The following is a 25269-nucleotide window of genomic DNA, read 5'->3' on the forward strand; positions in this document are numbered from 1 at the left end:
TTGCAGTCAGTAGTTTTATGCTTTCGTTTAACTGCAGTTGAGAAAGCCGACTGATGGAGAGGGATTTCACTAATCTGTCCGTCTGTCCTAAAGACCTAGTGACAAACATGATTGACCTACATGGTACAAGCTTCTTTCCAGTTATTTAGTTGTTCCTGTTCAAGCCCATGACACACAAAAGATGGTCATTACTGATCTTCACTGAAGGTTACACTGGTAATGACTTGGTGAACACACAGGTGGTGTTTCACCCAATAAAATTTTTGCTGCAATTACTAGACACACCCAAACCCACCCTCAAAGACGTCAACCAATCCAAGCAAGCTTAAAGGTGCAGTGTGTAAATTTTAGTGGCATCTAGTGGTAAGGTTGTAAATTGCAACCAACGGCTCAGTCCACGGCTCACCACTCGCTTTTGAAACGCACAGCTTCTGTAGCTGCCACAGGACAACATGGTTAACAAAGTTTGTCTGTAAAGGGCTACTGTAGAAACGTGGCGGCACAAAATGGCGACTTGCATGTAAGGGGACCCTCGGTGTATATAGATAAAATTTTTCATACTAAGGTAATAAAAACAATACAGTTCATTATATAGGGTCTTTATACACCACAGATAATATATTTGTATATTACATTGCATTTCTCTCAAGATATCCTTTTAAAAGTTACACACTGCACCTTTAAAGACGTAGTTTTAGTGGGTAGATGGTGTTCTCTGATTGGCTTAAAAGAGGGCAGGCCTCTCCATCAACTCTTCATTCTCAGAACGCTTTTTCAGTGGTACGTGTAAAGCTAGGTACACATCAAACCGACAGTCACCTATCAGACAGGTTTTGAGCAATGTCAGACTTAGTTTTTCGGATTGTTCTTTTTTTTGGCCGATTCAGCATGATGAATCACTGGTGGTGCTCGTCTGGGAGTTGGATCATTCTAATTGGCTCTGATTATTTAGCTTGGCCAACCAATGCACGAGAAGAAAAACGGAACGGAAGTGAGCGCTCATCTCGTTTTATTCAATCTCTTATTCCTATACATGAATATTTAAAAAGATATAACTCATAAGATATTACAGATATATGTGACCCTATACTTTTTTAATTATTATTATTATTATTATTATTATTGAGATGTATCATCATCTGAAAAAAAAGCTTTCAATTGATGTGTGGTTTGTTACGATAGGATAATATTTGGCCGAGATACAACTATTTGAAAAATCTGAGTGTGCAAAAAATATACATATTGATAGAAAAGTCCTTGAAAGTTGTTCAAATTGAAATCCTTAGCAAATGCACCCACTCACAAAAGTAAAGTTTTTATTAGGGCCGGGACTTTAACGCGTTAATTAAGATTAATTAATTACACAAAAAATAACGCGTTAAACATTTTTAACGCATTTTAATCGCACTTATTTTTGCACCGTGGAACATTTCTCATTGGATGATTTTCGGCGGACCGATTATACTGGAGCACCAACTAGCGTTCATGACTTCAGACAACAACAAACCACAGTAAACATGAACGAAGAAGCTGATGAGATTGCTTTGGTTGGTCCCGTGGATGGGAATTTTTTTTATAAAAGACGAACGGATGTAAGTGTCGATAAGAGCATGGTTGTGTGTAAGCTATGCAACAAGGAATTCACATATAACCGCAGCACATCGAACCTCAAGTATCATCTCAATGCAAAACATATAGCAGCTACCGTGGACATTAGCCCAACTCTGAGTACAATGACTTGGTTGAACAAAAATAAACAATATTTTGTTGCTTAAGCTTATGTTTTCAGTCATTATTCATGGTATACTAAAACTCCATGTGAAAAAATAACTTCTCAATGTTCTCAGGTCAAATATTTATATGTGATTAAAATGTGATTAATTTCGATTAATTAATTACAAAGCCTCTAATTAATTAGATTAATTTTTTTAATCGAGTCCCGGCCCTAGTTTTTTTATATTTATGGTAGTAATATAAGAATGCAAAGTTATATTATCTGCATTCTTATATTATTACGTTCTTTTTTACTAGCACCCTACTTAGATTGATGTGCGTGCTTTTTTATATATTTATGGTAGGAAATTTACAAAATATCTTCATGGAACATGATTTTTACATAATATAATTATATAGTTTTGACCCATGCAATGTATTAAATATACCTGTGCGACTTGAGACTAGTTTTGTACTCCAGGGTCACATCACAAATCTTTTTGCTTATGCTTTGTATAACAGCATTCACTAGCTCTTCCGGTTTCCCATTTTGATTAATAAATGGCACATGCATTGCTGGTACAGAAAGTTGTCTCACGCAGGCGCATACCGAACGTTTGGTGTGTCGGGGCAACTTTGCACGCTTGCAATGTGAGCCGACCTCACAGTCTGCGCTACATTGTTTGCGTCGGTTTGGTGTGTCCCTACCCTAAAGCAATCAACACAATGAATCTAGGAAAAACAACAAATGCTTACGGCACTTTTGTGCTTAAACCCCAATGCTTCCCATGATAGTCTTTAGCAGGATGTTTTCTGTTTAGTTTCACTGATTATTGCACACATTTTCCCTTGTGCTTTCACACTATGAATCATTCATGTTCATTAATCTTAGCACTAATGACTCTTATCTCTCCTCTCTCTCTCTCTCTGCACAAAGCACTCGTATCTGGACAGGGAGACCTCTCTCATTCTGAAAAGCATTGCAGGAAAGCCCTCTCACTTGCTGACCAAGGTGAAGCACTCTTGCCCTCTCTGGATGAGATGAATTTCTCTTGGTTGCTTTCTAACACTTCTGTGCACGCCAGCATGATTCATTTCTTCATTTATTTTCTATTTTCTTTCATTATGATCTTTGATGTGGAGTATAGGTAAGGTAGCACTTACTGTACAGTGAAATAACACTGTAGATATTTTTGGCTTTGTTTAATTGTTGTAACTAATATCTAAGTATTTTTCTTTTATACTGACCTTTTAAGCTTCGCTGGCTTGACCCCGGCATCATGCTGGTCCTTGGCTTGTATCTTGTCAATTCAGAAAATCGAAAAACGTCACCCATATGTTAAACCAATTCGGCAACGTTGTCGTGCGTGCATGGTTACTATAATTCATATATTGTGTTTGTGATGTTTCATAACACAACAGGAATGCCCAGCGCTGTTTTAACTTGAGCTCTTCATTTTTGTATTGTTGATAGTCACAGTGCTCTACAGTTTTTAAGTTCATCAATGTAAAATGATAAATGTTATGGTTAGCAAATTATAATTTTTTACCTCGCAGATTAATTTGAAGTTAAATAAGTTCAAGATGTTCATAAAGAGACAATGTTTTAATGTTTTTTTCTGGCCTGGTTTTAAACTCTATGTGTGTTGACTTGTTTATGGGTGATTCTCATGAAAACTTGGTTTTAAAAATGTCAAGCATGAAAATGTAAAAATTGCTTAAATTTACTTTTTTTCCCACCAGACATTGAAAAACAAAGTCTGGAGTAAATGGGAACATTAATTTAAAAACTTTTACTTATCATTTAACACTTTTTGTAACACAATTTAAAAAATTTGTCCTAAAAAATCTCATTACCGCAACAGTCAGAAAACATCAACACTGACATATTTACAAAATGACATGACAAACCTGAAAGAACATAATTTGGAGATTCTGCACATGCATTTAAAATCAAAGTATTATGCTTCTATTAATTAAATTAACATTTAATAAGCATCTGTTGCGGTAATGATAATCAAAATGTCGTGTAAGCATTCTGACAAGACAATATTTCAAATTAACTGTAAAAAATTATCTTACCTGGTAGCCATCTTGAAGTAACTGGTCCATGTGCTTGGTCACTCAAAATAAAACTTTATTAAATTCTGTATGTGTGCTTAAACTGTTCTCAAAAAGTGTTGCGGAGGATGAGAACATCAGGCATGGACACATAATTTTCCTAATTTTCTTCATTATTATTATACATGAATATTCAGTAAATATTTTTTCTGTCATCTAAAGTAGTCTAGCAAAACATCCATTTATTTTTTTTCTTAATATTTTTGTGTTAATTTGATTAAATTACAACATAACGCATGTTCAAACACAGCCGGACACATTGCGGTAATGAGAATTTCAGCAGAAAATGAGATAAAATTTACAATTATAAATTCTTATGTTGAAATCACACATTGTGCAAGGTAGAACACAGTATTGTGTTAATTCTGATGCTTTTTAATGTTACTATATTACACATTTTAAAGCTAAAATCATTAGTGCCGTGGTGTTTCAATGGTTTCGTGAGAATCACCCTTATATATTTATATTGAAATAATATTTAATTCACTTTAAAGTTTATAAACTACAAAGCTATTGTAATTGTAATAATAAACTGTTGGCACTATGACTGTCAGCTTGCAACAGTATACAGTATGTACAGCATGTACTGTACACGCATGCTTGAAAAAAGTTTGTTCATCGCTGGCTGTATGGTATCGGCAGCTCGTCATTGAATTTAAATGAAGATATGCCTCTGTGTTTTGCCATGCACCATGTGGGTAAGTGGTTTTGCATAAAGACAGTTAAACATTTGGACATTTGAGTTCAACAGAGTAAAAAACTGCTGTTGATATTTTGGTAGAAAGAAAAACTGGGTCACCACAGCATCTGTGCTTATGAATACAAGTAATGTGTGACCGTGCAGTTGCTCTAGGTTTGTGTGTACCTGTTCATTGGAGAGGTACATCCTCAGATCTGTTGTCTGCGGACAGGTGGCAGACAGACTCGCGAGGTAGAGAGTGACATCACAACAAATGGATTCCTTGAGGCGATCGAGTTTCATCAGAAACAACAAGCTGCGTATTCCTCGAATAAAAGAATCGAGCGATTATAGCTGATGTGTCCTGATCGGGGTCCATGGCTGCTGTTGATATTTTGACTTCTAAGTGGCCAATCACACCAAACACGCTTTAAACGCTTGGAAACGCATGGCGGGCAGTGTGGCGCAGCTTTTTATATTACTAGGCAGCCACAGACCCAGCTGTCCTGATAGTCAAATATTGAAGCGTGAGCGCTCTTTTGCTGTTAACTATCATATTAGCAATAACTTTAAAAAGAGGACGATTGATCTGACCTTAATCGAGGGTGAGAGGTGCACAAACAGACAGGAGACAGTGAGTGACTGCAGTCCGGTTGTTCCAAGCAACTGTAAACTTCTGTCACCACAATGAAAGATCCGCCTCTCCACTCATTCGATTGGACAGTGGAAAAACACGAATGATGTTGGGTGCTTCTGAGAGCTCCTTCAAAAGCGTGTGTGATAAGCCTCTTAAAAGGCAAAATGATCAGTCTGTGGAAGAAACGGAATATTATTATGAATAATATCTGTAAAATGACGTTATTATGTACACGATATCTTTAAAGTGACATCTTAAAGGGACACGCCACTTTTTTTTTAAATATTCTCATTTTCCAGCTCCCCTAGAGTTAAATATTAGATTTTTACCGTTTTGGAATACATTCAGCTGATCTCCGGGTCTGGCAGTACCACTTTTAGCATAGTTTAGCATAATTCATTAAATCTGATTAGCCTATTAGCATCGTGCTCAAAAATAACCAAAGAGTATTGATATTTTTCCTATTCAAAACTTGAAAACTAAAAGTTGCGATTTTCTAGGCAGATATGGCTAGGAACTATACTCTCATTCTATACACAGTGCCCCGAAAATAGTCCCCTGCCATTGAAAGTTACTAAGGGGACTATTTGCGGCTGCTCATTTCATTGCATCTGCTGCAGTCATGGTACGACAGAAAAGTCCTTGATTATTACACCAGAATAAGAGTATAGTTTCTAGCCATATCGGCCTAGAAAATCAAAACTTTTACATTTCTGTCGGTCTTAGTACACAATGTAACTACAGAAGAGTCAAGTTGGTCGAGCCTGTCATGTGATTGGTCGAGCCTGGTCAAGTTCGAAAATAATAAAATGGCAGCCAAGAAATCGTCTGGATTACAAATTTAGTGTAAATAAAGTAATATTTTTATTTTTTACACTATTTGGCTGCATTTCTAGCAATATTGCTCTCTGCAATATATTTCAAACAGAATTCCATTACGCTGTCTATGAAGGCTGTCCGAATTCGTTTCCCGGAGCTGCCTTCATGCCTCCGAAGTTGTTGACTGACACCCCATTCAGACAGCCAACGACAAGCAGTAGCAGAGCGACGCGATCTCATTCATTTAAATGGAAACCTAGCGACTTCCGGTGACACGAGCAAAAGTGACCATTGCCGACCGCATGGGCGTGTCCAGCGACGCGAGAAAGTTAAGAAAAGTTTAACTTTATGCTAATGTCGAGCGACTTTCGGGAGCGACTACCAATGAGAACAAAGCAGTGGAGTTCACGTCATCCTTCTCTCGTCAGTTACTGGCGTGGATGGTACTCATTTGTTTATGACAAGCAGATTTAGAAACGCCTCATTGAAAGAGACAAGCGACACACAGCGATAACGTCGCTGGCTATCTGAATGAGGGGTAAGGCAGCGCGGCAACAAGTCAGCTGCCTCAGCTTTCAGACATAGCCTTTGTTATTGTTAATTTAATCTGTTGACAGGTGATTTGTGATGTAGAATTATAGGTCAGGAGAACAGCTGCTGGTCTGTACTTGGTTCATTTTAATTTGATCCATTGGTGAACTTGAATGTTGTGCTTTTTTACGTGAATGCACTGAATTTCAATAGTTGCAGTAACAGTAACAAATTAGTATTATACAAGAAATTGCAATTTAAAAAAAAACTCAGTTATTAGTTAAAAATACTGGTTGTGCCTCCAATCAACCCTCTGTCACTTGGTAAGCACTAGCCAAACAGGACAAATGCCAACATGGGCAGATTGCTTGCCTCTAACATGATGAACCAAACTACACAGGGTTAAAGTAAACAAAACAGTATATTAAATACAGCTCGCCACTTAATTGCCTGTGCTCTGAAGCAGGACGGGTTGAAAACTGCTGTGTCATGTTTTCATGTTACACTATTAAGTTTGGGGAGGATGTGCTAATATGAGCTTGGACTATATCTTGCATTCATTGTTGGGTAAACAAGAGGAATCTTGTGTTTTTGTACCTTAACAGCAGCGTGGAGAGGATAATACACACCTCGACACAAGCCCAACCCTACACCAAAGCTGCTACACACAAAAACACACAGAAACAAAGATGCATGACTGAAATGCATCTGACAGGAAAGGAGGAGGGGCATTGCTTTATCCTAGACAGAGAGAGAGAGAGAGAGACTGAGAGAGATTAGCTAGTAGACTATAGCTAGTAGAGCGTTGCTTGTTGTGCCCATCCTCCACCTATCATCTGGTTGCGGTAGATTTGGTTTACTGTATGCTGTTATGCAGAAGAGCTTCTCCTGGAATGATCTACACGGCAGAGACCGGAGAGGTCGCTTCAAGCCATTAATACTTGAGAAATGAAGCTGGCACCAACTTGACCATTACAGCTTTAGTTAAACATTAAACTGCTCTCAGCATGGGTCTGCACACCTCAGTGACCGCCAGAGCTGTAAAGGACAGACATGGATTTGGTTCAGACGTGTTACTGTGGAATATTTTTTGGGTTTTACCTGCAAATTATTCGTTTTGAGTTTTCAGACCTGTCTCCGCTGGACCACAGATGTGACTATTGAAAAGCAGCTTTCTCTAATCTGCCGAGGAGGACCGCAACGTTCAGATTGTGTTTACCGACAGATGTCTTATTGGCGCTTAAACGTCCCTTTATTGTGCGGACCAAAGAATCAAAGGTTTTATTAATAGTTGAAACATACGTACGTACAATGGCATCTTGCTGGAAAAGTCAGGTAAATGTATGAGTGGTGCATTTTGGGTTTTAAAATGATCAAACGTCCAAATGTTTAACTAGAACATCACAAGGAACCCAGCATACCCACTGTGCATTTACTGAGATTTTGTGTGCTGACTGTGTTTGTGTGTCTTTATTTAGGAAGAGCAAGCTGCCAAACAAAAAGCTGAAAACATCCGAGTGGCTTTGGAGAAGATTAAGGAGGCGCAAGTTAAAAAGGTGAGATGATCTGGAATTACCAGTTTTCCTTTTGCAGGGGACGATAAAGGTGAAGTGTACCTGTACTGTAAACACAACCCTGTTTTTAAATGTGTGTATGTATGTTATAAATCTGTGCTGTACGTATAATTTCCCCAGCTTCAGCATGTGCAGTGTAAAAGTGGGTCAGTAGGGACATGTGCCTGGTTCACAGCAGGCAGTGTAACGCATCACATTTACATGCTTAAATCAGGTTTACTTAAACCTATGAAGGATTTTTTTAATGGTTTGCTTCATCTGTGTGTTAACCTCAGGTGTTCAGTGGATGCTTGACATTTGGCGGTATAAATGTTTAGTTATACATATACAGTAGTAGGGTCTGAAAGTCTGAACACTAGTTTAAATCTTTTATTTTACATTCTTGTAATTCTTTTTTTTTAATTAAAATAAATTATCAGAAGCCAAAAATAATTTTAGCAGTAAATCAATTATTTTTTATTTATTTATGCATTGTTGCTAGGCATGGGTTGGTTACTGGTTTCAATGTATACTGAGGTTTTAAAGAGTCAAAACCACTTAAATTTTCTGTAATACTTTTTCCAAGGTGTGTGAGCTGTGTTTACACAAAATTAATGAAATCATTAAGTCATTTAATTGATTTGATGTTTGCATTTAATATACATTACAAAAATTACTTATTATTATTATTATTATTAGAAAGGCTTTATGTTTTGAAAATAACACATTTAGTGTCGCAATGGCAATACCTTATACCGGCCCATGCCTAACTGTTGCAAAGCAGCTTTACAGTAAACACATATCAGTTTAGGCAGTATAGATATATAAAAAAGAAGCTTATGAAATGTATACTGTTTCAGCAGTAATAAACAAACGACTTTTGTGGAACAAACGTAACTTCTGGTAAACTTCCGCAAAGAATGAAAAATAAATAACACATACACTGCAAAAAATGACTTTCTTACTTAGTATTTTTGTCTTGTTTTCAGTAGAAATATCTAAAAATTCTTAAATTAAGATGTTTTTTCTTGATGGGCAAAATGACGTAAGTAAATAAGTCTAGCTTTAAGACAAATAATCTACAATTTAAGTGAAATTGTCCTCAAAACAAGCAAAACTATCTGCCAATGGGGTGAGAAAAAAATTGTGAAATAAGATTTCTTTTTTCTTAAACACTTAATTCAAGTAAAACTTTCTCAGTCCATTGGCAGATATTTTTGCTTGTTTCAAGCACAAATTCACTTAAATTGTATATATTTTTTCTAAAAATTAGTATTATTTTCTTAGGTCATTTTGCTCATCAAGAAAATACATCTTGATTCAAGAATTTTTAGATATTTCTACTGAAAACAAGACAAAACTACTAAGTAAGAAAGTCATTTTTTGCAGTGTAAATTGCCTTAATTTAAATCATAGCTAAAGCGTATCAAAAACTACACTGAGCTAACTGTTACTGTGTAAAATGACTGTATACAATGTTTACTAAACGGCTGCCAAACCTCCCTTCAGATAGCGTTGTCTCCCTTAGTCTTTAGGAAACCAAAACATTTGCTATTTTCGACGAGGTATTTGTTCCAAAGTTCAGTTTAGCCACTAGTCAGAGCATTAAACAAACAGAGACCGGAAGTTTAGTAAAAGCAAGCAGGCATTTTGTACAGATATAAAGGATTTACTGTGTTTGCACAAGTCAACAAAATGTCACACAATAAATAATGACAATTTTTTAAATAAATTGACATCAGCTTCTTTATTTTTAAAGTTTCAGAATCCCAAAGACTTCCTCAGTTTCTGTACTGTTATCTGGTCAGGTAAACATTGGTGTTAAGGTGTGTTTAACTGTAAAGACAGGTGTATTAAGACCATTTAAACGCATAGAGAGGATTGGGTACGTGACCGACCGTGAGCACATGTGACCTTACTGTGTCTCCCAGTGTCTGCACTCTGTATGAGCAGTCCTGATGGCATGACCGTTTTCTGGGTCAGGTCGCCGTCACAGCACACAGAGTCTGTGTCTCTTTAGACGCTTCTCTTAAATCTCAGTAAATGTGCTCCAGAGTTAAGCTGGGACGTGAGATGGAATCTGGCATGATGTGGCTGGATTAACGCTGCAGTTCAGGGATGATGATGTCACCTGTGTCATGTGACTTAACACATTGCTTGGATGATTTCCCAAATACTCTCTAGTGATATATAAAATAAAAACTGATCTGCGATGAGATGTGCGCACAGAAAGAGACAGAGAGTTGATTTAGAGGATTTAAGTTATGTACATTCAGAAGATATTCACAGGCCTTCACTTTTTCCACATTTTGTTATGCTACAGCCTTATTCCAAAATAGATTAAATGCAGCATTTTCCCCAAAAATCTACAAACAATACCCCATAATGACAAAGTGAAAGATTTTTGTTTGAAATCTTTGCAAATGTATTAAAAATAAAATAAATGCGAAGGCTGTACATTCACTGAAGGCTGTACTTTCACTGTGATTTTAAATATGCTTGAAATTATGGTTTGCACCATTTGTATTGGATTGGATTGGTTTTTTGGCCTTTGATCATCAGTACAGGGAGAATGTAGGTCAGTGGGTGTAACGTGTGTGTGTGAGAGAAAGAGAGAGAGAGCATTCTCATTGGTTCATATATGTTCACAGGTTACTGTTGTATCTTATTAAAATGGAGGATATGTATCGTAGGTTTATGTCTCTGTCCACACTGACAATCTGAGATTCAAAATTTTATTTAAACCTGGAAATAAAAATAAGTGTTTTAATAAAATGTATAAACAAAATAATCTATGCCTTGCCTAACCATACAAATGTGCTATTTCTGTTTCACTAAACAAGTGTTCAATTTGTAACATTAACCTTGCTAACTCTATACTACTGAATATTCTCAAATCATGCTGTAATAACTTGGATGAGCTTTTGGATCAGAGTATCAAAAGGTCATGGGATGCCTGGGGTGTTTTCAAAAGAAAAAAAAACCCTTAATGAAATGTCACAAAACAGGTCAGGATGCAACTCACAGATGCTAGAGAAAAGTTTTGGTAAAGAAATAATTTAAACAAATCCAAAAATACATCCAAATATTGTCCTTTCTCTCTCCCCAGTTGGTTATCCGAGTGCACCTATCAGATGAAAGCTCAAAGACTATGATGGTGGATGAGAGACAGACGGTGCGTCAAGTTCTGGACAGTCTGCTGGACAAATCCCATTGTGGTTATAGCCTGGATTGGTGTCTGGTTGAAGTCATCTCTGAACTCCAGATGGGTAAGAGCCAGACAAAGACCTCTGCCTTCCTTTCACACAGAGCTAGACTTAGGATTTTGGCAAAAAGCCTGTCCACAATGTAGCTCATTTTCCGAAAACCAAAATGTAGTCTGGTCCACAAGGTATGATGTTACCAATGCTTGGTACCTTGTAAACAAATCTATTTCCTTACAGACATAGAAACATAACAAGCTGATTAGTTTCATGAAGGGTTTGATTCAGACAAAGCACAGAGTCAGCAGGATGATAGTTCTCCTCTTTTTTTTTCCACTGGTCCTCAGAAACACAGCAGCAGTCCTTTTCAGTTTATTCGATTGCAGAAGCAGATTTGCAGTGAGTGTAGATTAGTAAAATGTATGTCTGAAATCCTAGTAGGATTAATACATACAATCATGTGCTGTTTATAGAAGCTAGATAGATTAAACGTTAGGAACACTTCAATAAAAGCACCATCTTTAGACCGATTTCCAGACATGTTTCCAGGAACATTATCATGTTTCCCATTGGCCTTACAAAAGCCCTTGCTGAGGCACTCTTTGCACACTTTTCAAAGGTGCCATTGAATGTAAAACTGTATTTATCTAGGCATAGATAAATAATAAAAGTTCTGTCCATAGTAATGACATATCGTGAGCCTTCAACACTGATGTCTCCTTCTCTATGTGTTAACCTTATGCATGCAAAAGACCGCTGGTAAACAATCTCAACATAACACTGTGACGTTACAGTCGTGATATACGCCCCCAACATTAAATCAATAACAATGTTGTTACTGCTGAATTAGCACTATATGCTAGTTAATGCTATATGCTAGCATTTAGGCTGAAGTTCCCTTATTGACGTTTTGCAGGTCCATGCTAAAAAACCCACAAACTTACCACTCAAAAATGTCAATTTTTATTCTCCGAATAATTGATTATTCCTCAAATTCTGAATCTTTGTCTGATACAGGCTCAAAAATAGGGTCGGTTTGCACACACACAGAGCTACTGAAATGAGCCGCTCTGTAAAACAGCCAATCAGAGCAGATCTTAACGTTACTATTTAAAAACCTTTTCAAATAAGGTAATAATAGACCATTTCAATTTGGGCACAAATCCTAGGGTTGTAAATGGACATGAAAAACCATCTCTGGATAATTTTTGCACTTGATAAAGCCAAATACCTTCTATGTTGATATCAGAGAACAATTTAACATATTGTTTCAATGCATTCTTTGACATCAATACAATTACATTCTTTTCCTCAAGATTTAGTAATGTTGAGAGCCAGAGTAAGCTTAAGGTTTTTCTCCCACTCATATAGACCTGAGAATATTTGTAGTCTCTGAAGAGAGCAGGACCCTGCCAGAAAGACTTCTTGTAATTGGAATAAATGTCACTTTTCTTCATTGACTGGGAGTTCTCCTGCTAACTGAATTTAAAAGTCACTTTACCTGTCCTTAGTTTACATGTTTTTCCTTATCAGAATGTAAAATATTAGTAAGAGGTGAAAATAGTCTGTAAAAGTGAATAATCATGCTTATAAAATTCATGCTTATAATAAATACATATGGATAAATGTAGTTTTCCAAAGTGCCAAGTTAAAATGTTGGCAAGCTCAAACATCACCAAACTAAAAAGAATAATGTGACCCTCAACCACAAAACCAGTCATGAGGGTATTTTTTTAAATTGAATAAATCAGCTTTCCATTGTTGTATGGTTTGTTAAGATATGACATTATTTGGCAGAGATACAACTATTTGAATATCAACATTTGAAAAATCAACATTTTGAGAAGTTGTCAAAATGAAGTCCTTAGCAACACATATTACTAATAATAAATACTTTTTTTATATTTTTACGGTAGGAAATGTACAAAATGTCTTCATGGAAGATTATCTTTACTTAATATCCTTATGATTTTTGGCCTAACAGGAAATTGATCATTTTGAACCATACAATGTATTGTTGGCTGTTACCATAAAAATACCTGTTGTACTTATGACTGGTTTTGTAGTGCAGGGTTATGTATACAGTAAATAAGCAATAAGGTACGAGATGCTGTGGGTATGTGGGAAAGGTCACAGCTGTTTGCCACGATGCAAAGCAGAGGAATGTATTCACGATAGAGGTCTTCACGGGTCCACTTAGATCTGTTCCGACCCCTTTTCAGCCTCTTCTCTTTTTGGCATCGTGTTGCTGGTGGTAGGTTAAAGACCTGTCAATTTTAAATGCACATTTTAGCGGTTACCTTGATGTCATCGTCCAGATAACAAAAGAAAATAAATGGAGCAGCTCGCCCAATTGATTGCAAGGTCACCAGTGTTTCATTCTGTCTGGTGCATACGGGGCTGCAGACTGCACACACGTCTGTGCCGTTTACATTCGGGTCCAGTCAGGTTAAAAAAATTGCCACTGGGTCGTTTTTTTGGGTGCATGAGCAAGGCCGTCTCAGCTTCACTTCTGTAACCGGCCCCGTTTTGCTGCTTTCCGCACATCTCCTATTGAAAATGAACGAAACACTTGCGGTTGTCGCGTACCGTGTGAAATGCCCATAGGAACTCTTAATACTTATTAGAAATACACTTTGCTGTGTGCACAATTTATGTTGTCCTCTTTCTTGTTCTCCAGAGAGAATCTTTGAGGATCATGAGAACCTGGTGGAGAATCTGCTGAACTGGACCAGAGACAGCACCAACAGACTGATGTTCATTGAACGCATTGAGAAATATGCCCTTTTCAAGAACCCACAGGTAATATACATGCTCAAAATTCAAATTAGTGCTATTTATTTGGGATGAAATTATAGATTAATGTTTAAGTAGCGAGAAACCCAAAATGCTGGGACATTTTTTAGGTGCTCAGATGTGTCCATATTTTACCCAACTGTGGGTTGAAACAACCCAGCATTTTCATGTGGATATGGATGATTGGGTCGATCAGTGATGACATTGGTGTGTGTGTGATGTAGGTCAATGTTGTGTAAACTCAGAACTGGAATGAATAATTGATCTGAGCAAAGCATGTTCACTGGCCAGACTTGAATCTGTGGCTCTGGACTCTTTTAAACCCACTAGATGAATCCTCACAAACAATGAAACTTTAATAATTATAAGTTTTATATTTACATCTTACTTTCGTTAAAAGGGATGCTACGGGGAACTGTGCTATAAATACTGTTTAAGCATGAATGAAGACTATATCACAGTGTGTTTGTGTCAGTCTTTGGTTTAGCTTACCTGACACATTATCATCTGTATTTGTCTGTTTTCTCAGAACTATTTGCTGGGGCGGAAGGAGACGTGTGAGATGGCAGACAGAAATAAGGAGGCTTTGCTGGAGGTAAGACTTGCTTACAAATGCACACAACCTCTCTGAGTGCTTAAAATTGGATGACTTATTTATTTCATGTCAGAAACGTTATGTTTGCGTTACGTATGTGTGTGCAGGAATGTTTTTGTGGTAGCTCCGTCAGTGTGCCTGAGATGGAAGGAGTGCTGTGGCTTAAAGACGACGGCAAGAAATCATGGAAGAAGCGCTACTTCCTGTTACGAGCTTCGGGGATATATTATGTGCCAAAGGGTAAAGCCAAGGTCAGTTATGAGTCTCTTTGTCTTTGTTGAAATCTGTATCCCTTTATAAAAAGCAGACTCTGTTTCCTGTGTGCTTCATGGATGAAGCGCTACTGTATCTGCGTGACATACAGTACTTTGCAAACATCTTGGGCCTATAAGATTTGTTGCTTTTGCAATGGTATAGTGACCATATATAATTATTTCTCAGTCTCTTTATTAAAAATTTTTTAGCTTTTAATTTTTTGTATTAATATGTGACCTTCTCTTGAGTAATACCAGGAACGTGCAGGTTCTCTTAAACCTAAATGTAATGAAATCCTAATTCTACTCTAATGAATTCATGACTTAAGTCACGTCAAAAGAGTGTGTTTAGTGCCATGAGAGGTCACACTAAATACTGACTACCATTTTGTACTGAAAAGTTTTTATTTTATTTTTTACATATTTTCAGATTTTTGTATCTACTTTTGCCCCAATGATGTTGGGTTTAGGGGTTGGGTTAGGGATCGGGCTTCATTATTGCTTATTTTTAATAATCATTATCAGTAATCATTTTTATAGGATTCACTTTGTGTGAATTAATGCAAATTAGTCACCCCATGCTTACTACATGTACTTCATAAATGATCTGCTAGATAATCTTAATTTCACTGCCACACAAAAAGACCCCTTATCTACGTAAAGAGAGATACTGGATTTATGCAAATATGAGCACGATAAAGGAATCTAATTTAACGCTATCGCGAATTCATGGGTTTAGATTAAATAAAGTGTTGTCCCTGTGTCAGCGTGGTTTACTCCAACAGGCCAAAAACACGCAAGTTAGGCAAATTGGACATACCAAATTGTCCCTCCCCCAAACTTGTGTATGAATCAACTTGTGTTTGAATAAAACTTGTGTATGGATTACCTGGTTCTCGCCATGAATATAGCCGTAGATGCTGGAATGGCGTTAAGAAATGAAGAAGAAGAAGATTAAATAAAGAGTCAATGCAAAGACGCAAACTCGTGCAGGGCGATGCGAATGACGCGAATTGGACTTTTTTAGGTTAATTTTTTAATCCGCTGGTTAAATGTGTCAGGCACTATCCGCCTGATATGCGTCTATGCACAACTTAAAAAAATTAAACTCAAGGGAAAAATTTGCATGATATGAAGTTGAATCCTGCGAGTAATCTGGAGCGAGGAACGCGGTGCTTTGCGTTTGGTGTGTATGCAGCATTAGGAATGATTTGCTTTTCTATACTGACCTTACTAAGACCAATGCCGCGTACACACCAAATGCGAAGCATCGCTTTCCTCGCTCTAGATTACTCGTGGGATTTAACTTCGTGTCAAGCAAATTTTTTGCATGCATGGAATATTTTCAACTTGCGCAAAGGCACGTTTGAGGCGAATTCACGGCAATCGCGCTGCCCAGTTCCCATCATTTGAATCGCCCTGAGCGAGTTTGTTTCTTTTTGCATCTTTTGCATTGACTTTGTAATCTACTTGTGCAAATCGTTGAATTTGTGTTTGGTGTGTACGCCCCATTACATTTTCTCTCTGTCCTTTTTTCCAAGTATATCACCATATTCGCTTTTATTAATTCAGCATCACTTTGAAATTTGAATGCACTTTTGGAATGCACTTGACTGATGCTAAGAGATTCACTTGTCAGTTCAGTGTCACTGCTGACATAAAAACATGCTGTTTAGAGATCAGCTAATGGGGTCAAGTTCAGAGGAGGCATGAGCCAGTGTCTGCTCATTACACACAGATCACAGAGAGGCACGTGGCGATAGAGGGAAAGAAAGATTAAAGACCAGCTGCCCCACATCCTAAAGCCATCACTCATTACTTGCGTACTCTTATCTTATTTTTATACTAACTACTCTTACCTGAATCTAGAAGAAATCATACTGAATCTCAGTACTTCACCTCATCCTAGAACAGAAGAAAAACCTTCTCCTTCCTACTACATTCATTTGGGGTCAAGTGCTGATTTTGACAGCATAACCATGTGTTGTCTTTTTTAAACTTGGCTGCAAACCTTACGTAAAGCTGACTGTGTACAATATGAAACTATAAGGGTGTCTCAAAACAGCCAGTGTGCACTTTTGAGCTGTCATTTATGCAGGATGGATAAGCAATCGATAGAAACAGGTTGCATGCTCATCAAAATCTATGTTCTAAAATGTTATTATGAATATGAAAATAAGAAAGCTATTCACCTAAACATTGTTATTTACAGGGTTAAACGTGTTCAACATGAAACAAGTTAACCGTTTCTCTCATCTGCTGACATTTTGCAGGCCTCTAGAGACCTGGTTTGCTTCCTACAGCTGGATCATGTTAATGTGTATTTGGGTCAGGACTATCGCAGCAAATATAAAGCCCCAACTGACTACTGTATGGTACTGAAGGTGAGAGACAACAATCATCTTTTTATAAAGTGCTTCACACCCTTATGAAAGGTATATTTCTAGTTTTGTTGATAAAGATGAGTGGTGGTGTTTTCTATTTTTTTTAAAGGACCTTTAAAGCACTGGGGTATTTAAAAGCCAGACCCCAGTCTGCAACTTAATGTAGTTTAAGTCAGAAACAATCCTCAAGATGAAGGCAAAACGCCAGACATTAGTTGTATAAATGCAGACCAGTCACAGGTTTATCTTTATTTTACAGTAGCTTTAAAAAAATTTTTAGTGAATTGCAGCTATAAGCATCCATCACAATAAAATGCATCATTGTAAGTATAATAAATGAAACATAAGATCATCTCTGATTTTCCAATCCAGCACCCTCAGATTCAGAAGAAATCACAGTACATTAAGTATCTTTGCTGTGATGATGTCAGAACGCTACATCAGTGGGTCAATGGGCTACGCATCGCTAAGGTAAGATCACTGTCAGACTGATGACATCACCCTGCTTGCTGCAGTTTATGTACTTCTACATGTTTTAATGTGACAGTGGCTAAATCTCTGTGGTTTTTAATGTAGTATGGGAAGCAGCTGTATTTGAACTACCAGGAGGCTATGAAGCGCACAGAGGCGGCCCATGACTGGTCTTCCCTTTCCAGTTCCAGTATGAAGTCTGGCTCCAGTTCCTCCAGTATACCAGGTGAGTTCAACAGCAGCAGCAGAAAAACAGGTAATACATGTCAGGAGGCTTAACAGGCTTGTGTATTGTTGTCAGTTTAATGTTAAATTACAGGAATGGTTTGGCAAAAAATGTTAAATCTGTTATTTAATCGCCATCATTATTTTTTTGTGCAAAAGTTGAGCTTGTGAAGGCCATTTTGTTTTTAAATATGGGCTATTACAGATGAAAAAGTCATATGCCAGTTCTCTTTATAAAGATTTATCACCTGTTCATTTGGTATTTAATGGAGTGCTTCTTTCATGCCGACAGAATCTCAATCTAACCACTCCAGCCAATCAGACAGCGGCGTGTCAGAGACCACATCCTCTGCTCATATTCGCTCTCAAAGTGTGGTCAGTTCCATCTTTTCTGAGGCTTGGAAGAGAGGCAATCAGGCAGATGAGTCTAAGGTGACCATTGATAAAACTTTATTTATGGTCTCTGGCTTTGCTTAACCTTTCATCTTTTCCTACATTTCTTCACTATCCTAATGTCTTTTTTTGACCCCATTTCATGGCCATTTTTCTGTGATAACTTCTGCATCCTAATCCATACTGAAATCTTTGATTTATAATAAAGCCATAATAATAGCTAGTGTCCTTCTTAGTGTCTTCATGTTTAGTGTCATTGTTCCATTAGAACATGTGAAGAGTTCAGATGCAAAACCCTCTTAAACCCCATTTACACAGCACTTTGGTCCCAGAAAAATTCAGTTAATTGGCAGAGACGCTTCTGTGTGAACACAAACACCTCCCGTAAATGTTCTGGGATTGCTCCCATAAAGAGGACCTAGTAACATTGCCGTAACCTTCACAGAAAGCATTCAGTGTGAACATGAGGCAGAAACAATGCCGTAAGGGGCGTGCCGTAGTGAGGATGCGCATGTCATCGCAACAGGAAGTTATGGTTCAACACTTTGACACAGGGATTTAAACGCAGATCAACATTCACAACGAGAAATGTCGAAAAACTGGACCGAAGCAGAAATCAGGGAGCTCATCACTATCTACGCTGAAGCTGAGATCATTCACCAGCATGACAGAACAGCGCATTGCGCGCTCTTTACAAACTTGTCATAAACAAAAATGCACATGCGTGGTTTCTAGAGAGAGAAATCACGGATAATTTGCAAACTTCAGACGCTGTAGAAAAAACTTATCAAGTGCAGGACTTTAAATACATCACGTGTCTTTACTAGATCTTTACGGTGTGTGTGTGTGTGTGTGTGTGTGTGTGTGTGTGTGTGTGTGTGTGTGTGTGTGTGAATGGATGCACAGATTCCGGAAAAATCATTGGCATGAAATGTCTTATTTTCACAAACGTAATTTTTGACATTTCATTAGTACATGCAAAAATTTCCATTTCTAAATAAAGATAAAAGGCTCAAAAAATTGGTCAATATCTTAATATATTTTGTAAACCACCTAAAAACTGTTGCAGCTTGACTTACACTTGCTTTCGTTCATCCAGATCTTCTTCCATGCACTTAGAGGACTTTGCTGAAAAATCGTTTTGGCATTTAACAGATTCTGCCAACAAATCTGTATTTCTAATTGGCCTGAGGCCGGGACTAAGCAGATTTGAATTTTATTTTTGATGGAGGTGACATTTAGCGGCTTTTGCATCTAAACTCTTCATATTGTCTCTAACATGTAAATTAATAACACAACCTTATCTTATGGGCATTGCACAGTGATATTAACAGCCGCTAGAAGAACAGGCGTTTTATCTGTTGCTATATTGTGTTCTTTAGCACAGCTAAAGTGCTGTTTTTACTAAACTATCAATTTTTAATAGCTGTAATAGTAACAAGACATGAAAGAACACTATACAGTAAACAAAAAGAGAGAGGAGTATTATACACTAAAGAGAAATCAAATATGTTCAGTTTGATACCGTCATTGTAGTAATTGGAGTTGATAACTTAGGTGCCTTTCGATGTAATTTTGCAATCTGAGTCCATCAGATTTCAAGTCACTTTGTGTGATTGTGGGACATCAGACCCATGTTGCAGTGTCCCCACCTTTATATCTCTGTTAAATTGTCCCCTCTCTGTTTGTCTACCCAGGATGTCAAAGTCGAGTCTGGAAAAGCTACAGCCTTATGTGCTGGTGGGGATTCAGGTTAGGAGTGTGAAAAGACTTCACACCCTAACCCTTATGTTTTATATTATCCTCACATGTACATCTTAAAATCAACTAACCACTGATACAATATGTGTGAAGCCATTTATTTTATGGTTGTTTTGGGAATGCTGGACTGGTGTGGGACACTGTTGGTTTGGATTGTGTGGAAATGATTTGTTAACTCTTAACAGACAGCACACTGGTGTTATAGTTTGATTAACCCATTATGTAACGTTAAGGAGCTCTTATTGGGATAATGCGAACACAGTAGGCGAGTATGGTGCTGTTTTCAGATTTTTTTTCTCAGTGATATATTGTTGGGAAGGACCTTGAAGGAGCAGATCTCAGTTTGAGGTTGTACTAACAGTTCACAAAAGTCTTACTTCATGCCATTTCACTTGCACTTGTCTTTAGTACATATTTTGCTCTCAACTAATGCATATCCTTTAGAAATGTTACAACTTGTTCACAAACAATTACAGTGCACAATAACATAATATACACTTTAACAACATGGTCTTAATTCAGTTCTTATTGTAATGCACTTTTTTATTTGATTAATTTCCACAGGTGAGAATGGATTCTGCCCCTCAAACACAGCCTGCTAGAACCTCTTACCCTCTACAGCTGCCCCAGGTACCACAGTCTACCCAGTCCCGTAGCAGCTACAGTGGCTTGTCTCCGATGTCTCCTCCCTCGCCTCCATCTCCTCCACCGCCTCCTCCACCTCCTCCTCCTCTTCCCAACCCCACCCACCACCACTCGAACCCAGTTATGTTTACAAAGTACAGTACCATCGCTAGGCTTCAAAACATTTCCCATGCTTCAAATCACTACAAACAGACCCCCTTATTGGCCGCACAACAGCAACAGTCTCAGGCCCCTACCCCGCCGCCACAAAGCCTCAAGCCTGTAATGAATAATATGGCAGAAGCTGGTACCAGTACTCCACCACCTCCTCCTCCTCCACCTCCTCCAGAGATGCCAGTGCCAGGGTCAGCAATGGCGGTGTTAAAACATGCCCCCGTAAGTCCCCATTATGTTCCCCTTCGACCTTCAGAGGAAGACCTCCCACCTCCATCTCATTTACACAGTAATGGCTTTTTGCCTCCTCCACCACCACCTGAACAGTTAAAATACCCACCTCCCCTCAGCAACAATGGGCTCCAAGAGTTCTTGGCTCAGAAGTTCCCTAATATGTCCTATGAATTTTCACCTGATCTGCAAGATGAAGAGCCTCCTCCACCGCCGCCTCCACCTCCTCCTCTCCCCGCACAGCCTCCAGTGTGTTTTTTGCCACCACCTCAGCAGTCAGCTGGTCCTCCACCTGCTCCTCCGAAAACATTCACTGGTGGGTTTCCACCGCAAACTGCTCTAAAACCTGGCAACGGCTTTTCTCCAGTTTCACCCGTGCCACCTCCTCTGTCTCCAACCCCTTCAGCCAGTTTGAAGAAACAGCAGAGCCTCTCCACCGGCCACAGTCCCAGTCAACCTCCACCTACACTTCCCAAGCAGTATAGCCTTTCTTCAAAAACTCCACCTGTATCTGCCCCCATCTCTCCAACGCAGTCACTTGTAAAGCAGATTGTAAACCAGTTCCCAGACACTCTTGATGGATCCAAAGGTCCTATATCTCTTCCTGTGGTAAAAAGCAAACCAAAATGGCAGCCAGGTGGGCAGGCTCAAGCACAGTCACCCGAATTTCCTCCACCTCCACCAGAGAGTACCCTAGAGTTCCCACCACCTCCTCCTCCAAGCCCACCTCCCACCTCCGGCAAGTCTGGGTCACCACTCAAGAAATCCCCTTCAACGTCATCAAATTCCTCTACTGGTTCAATTGGGAAGAAGCCCCCTCCAACCCCACAGCGTAACTCCAGCATGAAAGCGAATGAGTGCCAGGAATCCAAGAAAGTTGAGGATCTGGTAAGCATGTTTGCCCAGACCAGTCAAGCTCCAACCAGCTCTTTGTCAACTCCATCCTCTACAACGGGATCACCTTCCAAGGACCCCTCTGTCCCTCGGGCACCACCAAAACCAGGCAAGATCAACTTGGCTAATCTGCCTTTGGCTCTCCAGGGGAAACCCAGTCAGTTTCGCCAGTCCGGTGCAGATTTTCCCTCTCCTCCACCAGAGTTTGACTTCCCCCCTCCTCCTCCAGATTCAGAGCTCCTGCCTCCTCCACCTCTCCCATCAGAACTGCATTCTGGGGCTCCCAAAGTGGCAGTGGTCAATCCCCAACCTCAATTGCCCTCCAGCACATCCTCATGGAAGCAGAGCTCTTTGAAGAAAGCACCTCCTCCGACTATGCATCGACGCAGCAGCGGCCCACCCGAGCCGCTTGCCCTTTCTCCACCTCCGCAACAGATCCCTATATCCTCTTTCAATTCGCAGATCCCACCAACTTCCCCCAAGAGCAATTTGGCTGTCCAGCCCAACTTCCTGGAAGATCTGAACAGAACTCTAAAGAGGAAATCCATGACTCGACATAGCTCCCTTACCTCCTCCCGAATCTCTGCCAAACTGGAGCCGGTAGCAACTATGGACGATATGGCCCTCCCGCCCCCTCCTCCAGAGCTGCTGCTGGGCCAGCAGAAAAAGGGTGGCTATTCGACCGCCAATATCTCAGGCTATGCAACGTTACGGCGGGGTCCTCCACCAGCTCCACCCAAACGGGACCAAAACACTAAACTGACAGGCGAGTGGTAGATATGGGACACATGCCGGGATACGCTACTCTCCTTTTCCACTCTGTTTATCTTCAATGGCTGAACATGTTTGCATTCAAATAATACTCATTTTAACCCAGATATAACCACAACATAAAAAAGCCAGACCATCTATAACATAAGCTTCTCTGCGTATTTGTGCCGCTTTGCTATTAAGTGTATACAAAAATACTGAGAAAAAAGACTGGCATTGTTTATATAGGTACTGCATGGACACTGCTGTGAGGAAAGAGGATAATGTACATGTATAATAAAATATATATGTGGAACTCTGGGGTGGGAGGGACTTGTACCTTTTTATATGAAATTATTTAATACCTGAAATATATTCTTATTTTAAAGTTTAGTTTTGAAACCCTTGACTGTAAGCGTTAAACGTGAATAGAAAATCAGGGTTGTCGAATTGATGCTCGTGTGTGTGTGTGTGTGTGTGCGCACGCATTTTGTCTGAGCGATTTGGTTGATCCACTCTCAGTCAGAAGAAAAACGCGAGGGCCGGGTAATAATTCCCACCTCGCTTGTGCAAATCCGACCTGTGGGAATTGCACTTGTGTAGCATACGTTCTAAATGAAGTATTCTACCGAATTTTCCACATTTCCTAATTTAAATGGTTTAGAACCTTCCAATAATGTGTCAAGAAAAGAAAACGATTACCATTGTTATTGATAAATCTGTTATGTTGTGTTGCTGTGGACCCTGCTTATTTTCCATGAAGATGTTAGAAGATGAAAATGAGCCCATTACCAGTTGAGTACATCTCTGTGTGTTGCTGGGCTGTGTCTGGGTTGGGAATGTGCTCTGTCTATGTTGGTTACATTACTATCTATCTGTACATACAGTTGCAGTTCCTGACTTTATCAATGTGCGTTAGCTCTGCATGGGTAAAACGCACACACTAGGAAGTGGTTCTCTATGTTTTGATATCTCTTGATATGCTCCAATGGCCTCTGTACGCTCTGTATTGAAGTATCCCATATCTGGAACATCCATGTCATGGCAATGCCAAAAATGTACTGACGTTATTCCTGCATGCATGCTTCCGTCATATGGTTGCCTAAAATTGCACACCTTTTAGGGTTCCAGGATCATAGCCACACAATAAAAGGTGTCATGTCAAGTTTGCTTGACTTACAATGCAAAAAAATTCACTGTGTGCCTACTGTCATTGTTGTCCATCTATCAAACTTGAATGCGTAGTTTGACGAAATGTTTGCCTGTTGATTTCGCATCTCTGAAATGCTTGGTTTTGAAGGACTGAGTGAAGAAACGAGAACAGAGCTAATGCTGCTTCTTAAAGTCAGGAACCTTTTAGTTGATTAAATGGCAAAGTGTCTGTTACATTTAAACTGAACAATATAAATGTGTAAATCACACCGAATGTTGTCCATGTGCTTGTTCTGTTGATGTTTCATTATCATTTTATACTCTGTAAACCATATGACGTGATTACCCAAGTTACAAATTTACACCTACTGACATTTTACCCCAATATAATTTTTCATCTTAACTTGTGCATCGAAAAAAAAAAAATTTGTTGTGCACTTTAGTGTTATTCTTTATATGACAAATTCTCATTACTGTAATGCATTAAAAACTATTTAGTTTTAAGTTATTATAAGGAGGTTGACAATATTTTTTTTTTGCTTGTTTTTGCATTACAGTAATGAAATTGCTATGGCACAATGCTTAGTTCTTGATACATTCTGTGAGATTCATCCTCCGTGTACTGCCTAATATCATTTCTTGCTCGTTTTTGTTTTTTTGTCTTGTTAGTGAGCACAGTTGTCTAAACATCCTTAAAACATGATATATTCCCTTGTGTTAAAAAGTCAGAAGCATTTCATTTTCTTTAAGCACAACATTACAAATTTGCAATAGATGAAACCAAGGCTGCGTCCGAAACCGCATACTGTATAGTAGGTACTGAATTAGATGAAGTACCTACTTACTTGGCATTAAAACAGTAGGTACTGTATAGTATGAATCCTGGTAGTATGAATGAGATTCGGACGTACTACATCCGCCATGTTGCTACATCACGTGACATACGTCGTCATCACGTCATGTCATTTCAGCGCGAAAACAGCCGCGTGCCTCTTCTTCTTCGTTGGACAACTCCTCGTCCGGGGCATCATGGGATAGTGAAGTGTCCATCGTATGCACACTGCAAAATCTAACCGGAAGTAGTAGGTCATCCGGGTACTTTTCGCATACTGTTTTTCGAATACTATGTATTCGGACATACTACTCGCCTCGCCTACTGCTTTTCGCGTACTATATAGTATGTAGTAGGCGGTTTCGGACGCAGCGCAAGTCTTATATCATATTGGACCACAAAACTGGCCGTATGTACTTGACAGAAGCAAATGAAATAAGTTGCATGGGTATATTTGTAGTAATAGCCAACAATACA

The 25269-nt window shown here is 38.8% G+C and overlaps 1 protein-coding gene across 6 annotated transcripts in view; it reads left to right on the top strand.

Annotated features, from left to right (window-relative positions):
• raph1a (Ras association (RalGDS/AF-6) and pleckstrin homology domains 1a) overlaps nucleotides 1-24229 on the top strand; it is a 69058-nt gene extending 44829 nt beyond the window's left edge. For 3 of the 6 annotated variants that reach the window (XM_055214562.2, XM_073855034.1, XM_073855033.1), the window contains 11 exons: nucleotides 2651-2725; nucleotides 7979-8056; nucleotides 11163-11322; nucleotides 13937-14058; nucleotides 14582-14647; nucleotides 14755-14898; nucleotides 17175-17285; nucleotides 17658-17756; nucleotides 17862-17982; nucleotides 18274-18413; nucleotides 20700-24229. In XM_055214562.2, the coding sequence (XP_055070537.2) occupies nucleotides 2651-2725; nucleotides 7979-8056; nucleotides 11163-11322; nucleotides 13937-14058; nucleotides 14582-14647; nucleotides 14755-14898; nucleotides 17175-17285; nucleotides 17658-17756; nucleotides 17862-17982; nucleotides 18274-18413; nucleotides 20700-22835 (3252 nt within the window). In that variant the 3' untranslated portion in view covers nucleotides 22836-24229. Of the gene's footprint in view, nucleotides 1-2650; nucleotides 2726-7978; nucleotides 8057-11162; nucleotides 11323-13936; nucleotides 14059-14581; nucleotides 14648-14754; nucleotides 14899-17174; nucleotides 17286-17657; nucleotides 17757-17861; nucleotides 17983-18273; nucleotides 18414-20071; nucleotides 20127-20699 lie in introns of all 6 variants that reach the window. The other 3 variants (XM_073855035.1, XM_073855036.1, XM_055214564.2) reach the window with 3 other exon arrangements.
• The last annotated feature ends 1040 nt before the right edge of the window (nucleotides 24230-25269 follow it).

The sequence above is a fragment of the Misgurnus anguillicaudatus genome, chromosome 17, assembly GCF_027580225.2.
Source record: "Misgurnus anguillicaudatus chromosome 17, ASM2758022v2, whole genome shotgun sequence".
Lineage (NCBI taxonomy): Eukaryota > Metazoa > Chordata > Actinopteri > Cypriniformes > Cobitidae > Misgurnus > Misgurnus anguillicaudatus.